At 41.5% G+C, this 10,684-nt stretch overlaps 1 protein-coding gene across 3 annotated transcripts; it reads left to right on the top strand.

The window, feature by feature from the left end:
* The first annotated feature begins 240 nt into the window (after positions 1-240).
* LOC121549105 (macoilin) lies at positions 241-10,413 on the top strand. Of its 3 annotated transcripts, XM_041860941.2 has the most exons (11): positions 241-448; positions 1,931-2,072; positions 2,451-2,577; positions 2,984-3,107; positions 3,622-3,800; positions 4,598-5,093; positions 5,244-5,402; positions 5,933-6,106; positions 6,624-6,750; positions 7,674-7,851; positions 8,857-10,413. In XM_041860941.2, the coding sequence occupies exons 1-11, from the start codon at positions 372-374 to the stop codon at positions 9,045-9,047; spliced, it is 1,974 nt and encodes a 657-aa protein (XP_041716875.2). In that variant the 5' UTR covers positions 241-371; the 3' UTR covers positions 9,048-10,413. The 3 variants fall into 3 exon arrangements, 2 of the variants coding, with proteins under 2 accessions (XP_041716875.2, XP_041716876.2); XR_005996741.2 differs by lacking the exon at positions 6,624-6,750 and having other exon boundaries at positions 8,857-8,943; XM_041860942.2 differs by lacking the exons at positions 6,624-6,750; positions 8,857-10,413 and having other exon boundaries at positions 7,674-7,852.
* The last annotated feature ends 271 nt before the right edge of the window (positions 10,414-10,684 follow it).

The raw sequence follows: 10,684 nt of genomic DNA, 5'->3' as shown, positions 1-10,684 counted from the left end.
TTGTCAGTATATCCATAATCTTTGCTACTAACGAATTGACACGCTCCTCGACCACTTATCGGTTTCCGGGTCATAGAGGAGCGAGGACGCGTTTTTGCCCAAACGAGAATCTCCCCATGATTCTCCCCTCAGAGCGATAGCAGGTGGCCATAGCAAGGTCTAAGCTCCTGTGAGTGCTGTCTCCATCGCGCTCTGAAGACGTAGAAATACAGAGCATGCGCACAGTAGCATTTGCGGTGGAGTTTCATTCATACACATAGCCTCAAAATATCAGGTTGTTGTTGTCTAATAAGGCCATCCATATTAGTTTTTTCCTATATTGATTGCCACTTATTGCGGTTTATGAGGGTCCAAGGAATATAAGCCATATAATGAAGAAACATTATGTCGACGCTAGCAGGCTACGGAAAATGAAAAAGATCAGAATTATGGAGAATATATCTGAAAGGTATGGTGAGGTGACGGTTCGACCGGATGCCGTTGCCTTTGTTGTTGCTATAGTGTAATGCGCGTCTTCGTCATTCTCACCTGCCTGGTGTCTATTTTTATCACAATAATAATAATACTCTTGGACGCTGTTAGGATATGAAAAATTGCATTGTGGTTGCTAAGTAGGCCTATAAACATTATAGTGGAGTCAATTTTAAACAGAAGGCTACTTGATGTGGATAGTTATTTGAAATATTACAGTAGCCTAGGCTAGCACAAGCGAGCTAATCGATTGTGGACTATTTTATCACCTAGGCCTACCATTGGATCCATTTTTGCAGCTTGTGCCTACATGATTTAAGCTATTTTCTCAGAATTGTAACCATTAAAATTAGGCTACAATAATGAAAATCGTGTAGGCAATTATTTTTATTTTTATATGCTCTCACTTTAATAGATAAGCCTAACGTCATTAGTGCAACCTAGCCTATTCGTGCAATATTGGATTTGCCTTCATAGACTAGTTAGGAAGCTAGCTATAGCCATTTGAAGCACTTATAGACAGCATGTCTCTAAACCAATAGATAATTCGATGTCCTCATTGTGTGACGAGACAAAGCGCTCAGGAATGTTAGAGAATTTGGCATTATTGATAACAAATACGGGTTAATAATAATAATTAGAGAATTTGGCATTATTGATAACAAATACGGGTTAATAATAATAATAATAATAATAATAATAATAATAATAATATGCCATTTAGCAGACGCTTTTATCCAAAGCGACTTACAGTCATGCGTGCAACACAAAGAGAGCACGAAGAGAATGCGACAGAATGAACAATAAATAACCACTTCTAAATAAATCATTATTATGCCTATTGATTTATTAGTGTAACAATTAATGGACGTTTAGCTTTTGGTACTCAGTATCGCGGATGAAACGTTGTCATGGTTACCAAACAAAAAGGGGTCGATCTAATATTAGCCTATGGATGTGGCGAGCGCACGAACAAAGGAGTTGTTGAAAACAAGACATACCGTAATTGTAGAGAGAATGGAGCAGGCATTATCTTATGCATTTTGAAATGTCTCTTTTCTCCAAGACGATAGCACTAGGCTATGTTCCTAAATGTAAAATAATGTCACGATTTAGTGATTAAAATATTTGCCTGATTCAGAGGAATCACTATATGAGACTTCATTGTTGCGCACATCTTTCACATAAAAGTAACTTCTTTGTCTCACAGTTGTGTGGTTTTCTGTTAGCAAGAGACACTTTAACAGTTTGACAATATTCCTGCCAAATGCATTTTAATAACGGGCTTAGGCCTAGAGTATCATGAGAAATAAGTTATATTTAGTGCTTCCTAGTATATATCGAGATTTTTTTTCACTTTCCTTCAATCACAGATCACCAGCATGACATTTTGACCATTATTTCAATACAATTATAACACACACATTTGACATATCCTCCTCTTATGCCTGTTTTGCAGCGCTTATACCTTTCTGAAGTTTATAATCGGGTGGACTCTGGTGCTCCTAGCAGATTTTATACTGGAGTTTCGATTGGAGTACCTGTGGCCCTGTTGGCTATTCTTCAGGAGCGTCTACACCACTTTCCACTGCCATGGGCTGGTGAGGACTTTATCAGTTCGACTGTGTCCAAATGTCACCCTATTCCCAATATAGTGCACTACTTTTGGTCAGAACCCTACTGTTGACCATAGGGCTCTGGTCATATGTAGTGCACTATACTATAGGGAATAAGGTGCCATTTGGGACACAAACCTACTATTTAATGGTCTTCTAGACTAGAGACAATAGCAATAAGGGATTGAGATCAAGATATTGTTGAAAATAGTTATAGGCCTTGCAACCTGTTATAAATGCTATAAACCTGTTATATACCAAAACTAATTGACTTCTTGTTCGAAACTCAAGCAATGAATCCAGACAGAATTAAATTAGCTTTCCAACATAACACCAACGTAATGCACTGTCTCTCTGTTGCAGATTATTTGTGTGCTGTTTGTGTGTGCGGCGTTCACCCTGGACATCTTTTGTTTAGTTTTTGTTCCCCTCCACTGGTTGTTCTTCGCAGCCAGCACCTATGTCTTATTCAATTACATTTGTCACACAGGTAGGTGTGTCAAACCTGTTTTACAGTAAAAAAAAAAGTAGCTATTGTATTGCCTAGCTGTGGAATTCCTTAGATAAGGATAATGTGGAATGTTATTTAATTGTTGTCTAACAACTCACATTTTCTGTAACGGGTTGAAACAAACCATTCCGTTAATGGGGTGAAACCTTCCATTACGTACATTTTCGAAATTTCGAAATCTGCCATATATAATTTACGAGAATTGACCTAATGGAAGGTTTTAACCAGTTACAGAGAAATGTAAGCATATTATCAGCTGATAGGCCTACAGGTTTTGTTTGTAAAAGCACAGTTTTGGTGGTAGCTACAGTATAATCACATGCTTTGTATTTTCTCTTGGTAATACAATGTTTTTTTGTAATAATAAATTATTTCTTCCTCTTAGAGAAAGGCATCTGTATGTCGACGGTGTCCCTGTGGGTGCTGCTGGTGTACACAGAGGTTTCGCTCAGGCTCAAAGACCTGAAGAACTCCCACGCCAACCTGTCTCATCTCTTCGCCGCTCACTGGTGGGTCGATTGAACACTAAGCACTTCTCACCGAATAGTCTCTCTCGAGCAGAATCTTCCAAACACACCTGGTTTATACACTGTAGATCCCTTCTAAATGCCTGCTCACGATGCAAGGATTTTCACACCACTTGAATTTAGTGGATTTAAGAGTGTCTTGCGTCGAATTGAATCACAAATCGTAGATCTCGTTGTATACTTTGGTTGTGCACGTGTTTGTCATGACACACTACTCACAAAGCATTTTGAAATACATGTAGGCCATTATTTATAACAATAATTGTTTATATGGGAAACTGCCAAAGAGATGCTGTATTACACATGTGTTTGATTGATTGGAGCCTAGGTGATCATGCACTTGCATTGTGAATATTTAGCCCACATTTCTCACACCTGATTATCTCTCCGCTCCCCCTCTCTCTCTCTCTCTCTCTCTCTCTCCCCCTTCCTATATCTCTCTCCTCCTCTGCCCCTCCCCTCTCTCTCTCTCTTTCTCTCTCTCTCTCCCCCTCAGTATTGGCTATCCTGTTGTCTATCTGGGGTTCGACGCCACCTGCTACTTCACCAGCATCTTCAAGCTGCGCACGCAGAAAGCTGTGCAGAGCGAGAATGACTTCCACATGCACCTCCTGCAACAGTCCCTACCTCCGGGCCTGCAGCTTTACCCCAAGAGCATCACTGACGGCAACGGCAGTAAGTACAGGGGAGGATGTGCCTGCTACTTATTCACTTCTGCACTGTTTTACACAAACTGTTATGACATGATTCCTGATCGATAGTAGTACTTTGTTGGGTTGATTGAATGGGTAAGGCAGTTGGTTTTAGGTTAGACCCTTTAGATATAGGTAAATGGCGAGCCCAGGGCCCAAATTCACAATGGTCAAAAGTAGTGCACTACATATGGAATATGGTTCCATTTGGGACGCAGATAGTGCCAAGGGAGGATATAATTAGTTAATGTGCCACTTTAATGTCCCTATGCGTGCAGGAAGCAGAGAAATGTTACATCTCACTTTGAGTCCAATAGACGGGTTGGTTGTTTAGCAACAAAACTATGGGGCAAAACAGACGGGGTTGGCTTATATTGTTGACAACATGTAAACTATATTTAGTCCGCAAATGTTTATTGAAAACATAAATGCATTTCCACAATGAGCACTTGTTGTCTCTCAAATACATCGCTACTGTTGTTGGTTAGCTAGCTAGAGAATTTGAGCCATATTAGCATAGACATGAAATCAGTCAAAACACCACAAAACAAGACATGGTATCAAGAACAAGATAAAACTAGCTTAAACGAGCCTCCTATTATTCCCCACATGGCAGCTCTCGTCATTGTTGTTAGCTATCTGACTGTTCAGAATCACAAACTAGCACGGCTTCCGGCCACATCGATGCGTGCACATCATTTTCGTGATGTTGTCAGCCAACCCGTCTGAACTCTATAGCAAGATATTGTCTTTGAAATATAGCCCTTTTTTCCCCTGCAGACTCAAAGTGGAGGCCCAAACCTGAGTCTAGCCAGTACCAGTGTCAGAACGGTGCTCTGGCGTCTGATGAGAGACTCACCTTGGACTGCCTCCAGATCCACAGCGAGGAGGAGCAGGGAGGGGCTGAGAGGGGTGTGGAGGAGACAAAGCTGGGACACTCAAACCCCCAGCCGCCTCTGTCTTCCAAACCCAGAGACCCCCCCACCGACAGGGGGGCAGGAGGAGGGTCGATGGAGTCCTCATCCTCCCCTAAAAATCAGCCTCAGGAGGAGCAAGGCGGCAAAGTCCCCCGGGCCGCCAAAGGCTCTTCCTGCTCCCCCAAAGCATGCAGGACATCCCCCGGCGCCGCCTCCAACATCCTTTCGCCTCCTCCTCCCACTGGCAGGGCTGACAGGAAGCAGAAGAACGGCTCCAAAACGGTCAGCCCCAATCGGGACGCCGCAGACAAGGGCCCCGCCGCTCCCAATCCGAATCCTCACGCTGACCAGATCACTAAGTAGAGACACTCTGCCACCGTTCACTTTGGTTTCATTAGCTTTGGAGACATACAGAGAGTATGAGTGTATTACTTAATCACCTCTCTCCCCCTCTCTCTTCTACCTCTCTAAACTACCCCTTTCTCCCTCCCCCTCTCCCTGTCCCCCAGGCTGGAGCAGGAGATGAAAAGTCTGAAGGGCGAGCTGCAGGCCAGCAGACAGAGTGAGCAGGAGTTGCACAGCCACATCTGCAACCTGACCAACAGTGAGCGCAGCCTGAGGCCTGAGGTGTCCCTGCTCAGGCAGAACAACGAGCTGCTCCACAGCAAGTGAGTGATAAGTTAGCATTTTATTGTCTGTTTTATCAGAAATGTACCTTGCATTGTAAAGTGGGCCTAGTGCCACTGCTTTTGGCTCCCCCTGCTGGTTACACATATGCACTGACACTCTTTGTTTCGATCGTTATGTCATGTGGTCATCCCCCTCCACATATTTCACAATTTTATTATGTATTTCACGCAACACAGTTTAGCACAGCACAACAAGAATATGTGGAGTAGTATGCTGATACAATAATATGATTATACAAAATTAAATAACTAAATTACTATCCATGTTAAGTGCTACAGAAACCCTTTTCACGTTTTGAAGCTTCTAACCAATTTACTGGGAATGGAAAGTATTGATTCACATACACCAAGGCTGCGCCTGAAATGCCACTTTATTGGGCCCATATGGCTCTGGTCAAAAGTAGTGCACTATGTAGGGAAAAGGGTGCCATTTGGCATGCATTCCAAGTACTCTCGATACTGGGGTCTCCATTTAGTTTAGAACATTGTGGTTGGATTCTGTGTTTCAGGATCTTGTGTCTGACCAAGACCAGGCAGAAAGACAAGCAGACCAGCGCTGTGCTGGAGAAGAAGACCAAAGCAGAGACAGAGGCCAGGCTCTTTATAGAGAAAAAGCTGGCCGAACTCCAGGCTCACAAACTAGAGGAGGTGGCCATCTTAGCGCATAGTAGTCTACCAAACAGGTATGGCACTCACTTTCTCACCTTCGGCCATTTTGTATTCAAATGTATGTATGACTTGTATGTTACGTAACAACCATTACCCTCAGAGGCTATTGAGGCTGCATCTCAAATGGCACCCTATTCCCTATGTAGTTCACTACTTTTGAGCAAGGCTCATAGGACTCTGGTCAAAAGTAGTGCACAATATATACGTGTAAATATGAGTCTATACTCCAGATCATGCCTAATTTCACCATCACTTGCTTTCTTTATTTGCTGTACTATTAACTTGCTTTTCATTGCAGCCTGTAGCAACAGTCATTTAAGTAAAAAAAAACTAAAACAATTAGTGAACTATAATATTTGGTTAAAACCCACAAAAATAGAGATGGATTTCAAGATGCCCCCTTGCTGTTGATGATGTGTCATGTTTCTTACTCTGCGAACTACCCCTCCCAACCCCCCAAATAAGTGGCACCTCTCTGACGACCTGCTCAAAACAAGCCTGTACTATTCTCTGTATCTCCCACCACACTAGGCAAGAATACTCTGAGACCCTAATGTTAAGGAAAAAAGCAAAAGATCTAGAGACAGAGTACAAACAACTGCAGCTGGAGAGTCAAGGGAAAGAAGGGCGTGTGATAGCTCTAGAGAATCAAGTGGAGGTAAAAAAAATTAAAAAATACTACTCTTTCACATGAGTGGGTTCCATACGAATGTACGTGTCGAGTTTGTATGTTTTGACTTCTTGCACTTGTGTACGGTGCTCGTTGTTGAAGTGATACTCCGTTGTCTTGTTTTGGATATGCCGTTTTGTAGACGTGTGGTTTGTTGCGTGTGACTATTATGTGTGTAATTATTTGTGTTTGTGGATTTGAATAGCAGGAAATTGTTTGGTCCAGTGATTTGAGGACTTTTGGATCATCTGTTTTTTGTGTGTTTTGGCCTGAACTCAACGTACTGTAACGTGGGCACTTTGTAATTGCATTCATCGATACTGTATGCTAATTGTATTTGTTTCACATATATTTGATATTTTGTCATCTGTGATATTGTTTTCTTGTGGTGACATACTCCATGAAGCATGCAGACATTGCAGAGGCAGAAGCCAAGTCTTTCATAAAACATTGTTGTTATGTGGTGCATTGGTTCCCTAACTGGGGAAATTGTGTTTCTAATGAGGGCATTACAATTCTTCAGCACACAAAAAGCAGTATAACTATAAAACAAAAAAAATGTGTGTTTGGGGAGTACCTTAGAATGACTGCACCACCAGGGTCATGTTCAGTAGGGCACACGTTTTAAAACAGAAAAACAACAATTTCTTATTGGAAAACTCCAGGTAGAACCACCCCGTTTCACTCAGTTCCAAACCGTTTTTCTCCTGTTTAGTGCCTACTGAACTCCACACAACTAGTCCATGCTCCTCTGTTAGCCTGGAATCCACACTGAATTCACTACGTTTCACCATCGTTTCACTTCAGAACAATGTAGCAAAATGTAGCAAAATCCATGTAGGTGCCTGGCATGCTACTACTGTGTGCCCCTGGGGCTATTTCGAGTGTCTCTCTCCCTGCTCTCATCCCAGGCCCTGGGGAAGTATCGTTGTATGGAGCAGGAGGATCAGGACATGCTGTTCTCCGCCCTGTCGACCCTGCAGCAGAAGGCTCAGCGTCTGGAGTACAACCTGAGTGCTGAGACGCGGATCAAACTGGACCTGTTCTCAGCCCTGGGAGATGCCCGCAGGCAGCTGGAGATAGCACAAGGTCCCCCTTCCCCTCCCCACACTCACTGTTTATTGGGACAATTGACACATTTGTTGTTTTTGGCTCTGTACACCTGCACTTTGGATTTGAAATGATACAATGACTATGAGGGTAAAGTGCAGACTGTCAGCTTTAATTTGAGGGTATTTCCATCCATATCGGGTCAACCGTTTAGAAATTACAGCACTTCTTGTACATAGTCCCCCAATTTTAGGGGACCAAATATTATTGGGACAAATTCACTTGTATGTGTATTAAAGTAGTCAAAAGATTAGTATTTGGGCTCATATTCCTAGTACGCAATGATTACATCAAGCTTGTGACATCAAGCTTGTTTTGGTTGTGTTTCAGATTATTTTGTGCTGTAATTTCTAAACGGTTCACCCGATATGGATGAAAATAACCTCAAAACAAAGCTGACAGTCTGCACTTTAACCTCATAGTCAATGTATAATTTCAAATCCAAAGTACTGGAGTACAGTGCCAAAACAAACAACAAAATGTCTCTATCCCAATACTTTTGGAGCTCACTGTAGCTCTATAGAAATGTGTTATAGCTCTAACATTGTGTTAAAGATCTATAAAGCATTGATTTAGCCGATTGCCAACTTGAGATCTGTGCATGTAGCTTGAACATTTGCGTAAATCGTCTATTAATATCAATGGGAGATTTGCGTGAATGTTCCAGTTATGCGCCCGGTTCTTATGTGAGGATTCGGCACTGTGTGCAGTAAGGAGAGTTTTTCTTTCATTTTACTATTTTTTACATTGTAAAATAGTGAAAACATCAAAACTATGAAATAACACATATGGAGTAACCAAAAAAAGTGTTAAACAAATCAAATAGCCACCCTTTGCCTTGATGACAGTAAAAATAAAGAAAAACCCTTGAATGAGTAGGCGTTCTAAAACTTTTGACCGGTAGTGTAAATCATTTGGGTTATTTTTTGTATCTAAGTCTCATCTGTTGCATATCGTATCTCTGCATCTACTTCTGTCCCGCAGGAAAAGTAATGAAGCAGGAGAAGGAGATCAGCGACATGAAACAGAAGATCGCAGAGTTCATGGCTGTCAGTCCTGGCATGTCCTTCATGACGCCGCGGCCCAACGCGCCGCAGTACCTCACCAAGTTCCTCAACTCGGAGCGCTACGTGCTCAACCGACGGGCGCTGATGTACCAGTGTCTTAAGAAATGAGAGCCTTTATCACGGCCTGTCGAAAAACATACAGTAGACCATCTTTGGCCTTCTCTTGAGCAGTGCTCTGTCTGTGCGCACAAGAGGCTTCCTGGATGTGGCGATGATGTCACAGTGCTCAAAGACATTCTCAGTCTCAAGGCTTTGTATACAGTAGTTCTCAATAAAACATGAACTGTCTTTGACAATTACCTTCTCAGTTAGCCTCCATAAATCATAGGCGAGATGAGAAAGAAAATGCCCTTGGATGCTTCCCAGGTGCTAAATATTCCTCAGTCTTTCCTCTCTGAAGTATTTGAGTTCAGAGGACTTGTGAGGTTACCGATGCCGCCGGTGATTTGTTGATGTAACATTGCGTTCCCTTTGCTACAGTAAATATGACAACATTTCATAGGTGCTTGTCCGTTAGGACACTATTGACCGTGTAATGTTTGGGTCGAGCATGATAATGTTGGAAGAGATTGGGCTGTCTGAGCACACTTTTCCTTATGTCGTTGTTTTCGGTTTCTCTCCTATTAATTTGCCTTATGTTGACAGGCAACGATTATTCAATGCATGTATTGCCAGTGGACAAACCCCTGGCTCCTTTGGGCAGTGTCCCTTCTTCTAAACAAAAGATCAGTCCACACCAGACCTGGATTCAAATACTATTTGAAATCATTTCAAATACTTTATCTGGGCTTGATTGAGCTTGCCTGGTACAATGGAACCAACAGACTAGTCACAAGAGTTAAAACCCGGATCATCTAGCATTCCAGACAGACTAAAGCAAACGCTAAAGTATTTCAAAGATTTCAAATATTGGTTGAAACCACTGTACCATTTACCAGTCATGTTGAGTAATCTATAAGTGTTTTTCATAGTGAAAATGTATATTGTCTATAAATGACTGTAGCTGGTAAGTTGGGCAGCGTTGTGAATAACATGGGCATAACATGGAATTTTGTGGACCAAAAATTGTGGGGCAGATGTGCAAAATTACCAGCAAATTGTATTTGTGCATTTACACAAACACACAATGTAAAGAATTGAAAACACAACCCAAAGTGTTTTTGTAAAATGATGAACACTAATGAAGTAGATGTTACCGTTTTTGGTCTCTTTTTGTTAGATTTAGTGTTTTCTATCAAAACAATATTTTTAAGCTTGATGTACTTTTCACATGAAAGTTGACTGCTTTAATTTGGTAAGTCAATGTATTTGTCAGCATGACATTTTGTATGTGAGTAATACAGTACTATTTATTTGGGCACAATGTCATTTGTGACTAAAGATTGTGCAGTACATTACATAAATACTAGTTCAAGGGCTCCAGTTTTTACAATTCTGATGAAACAGTTGATAATAAAAATGTTTTTACCAGTTACCACTGAACTTGCTTTTACTTAAGTTTTTCTTAAGAATGAATTGAGCTTTGCAGAAAAACCTGAATGAAGGTCTATTGAGACAAACGGTTATAAGATCCATTCCATCATGATCACCAGTTTGCTGGAGTTTATTTTCCTTTGAACGTCATTTCTCCATGCACTTTAATAGGGTAGTTGTGAGAGCAGGGTTGGGGTCAATTCCATTTCAATTCAGGATGTAAACGTACAATTCCAATACCACATTTTATAAGAACAATTTGGAATTGGAAT

This window comes from Coregonus clupeaformis, chromosome 33, assembly GCF_020615455.1.
Source record: "Coregonus clupeaformis isolate EN_2021a chromosome 33, ASM2061545v1, whole genome shotgun sequence".
Taxonomy (NCBI): domain Eukaryota; kingdom Metazoa; phylum Chordata; class Actinopteri; order Salmoniformes; family Salmonidae; genus Coregonus; species Coregonus clupeaformis.
Note: the sequence above shows the minus strand (reverse complement) of the source record. Positions and strands in the feature narration are given on the sequence as shown.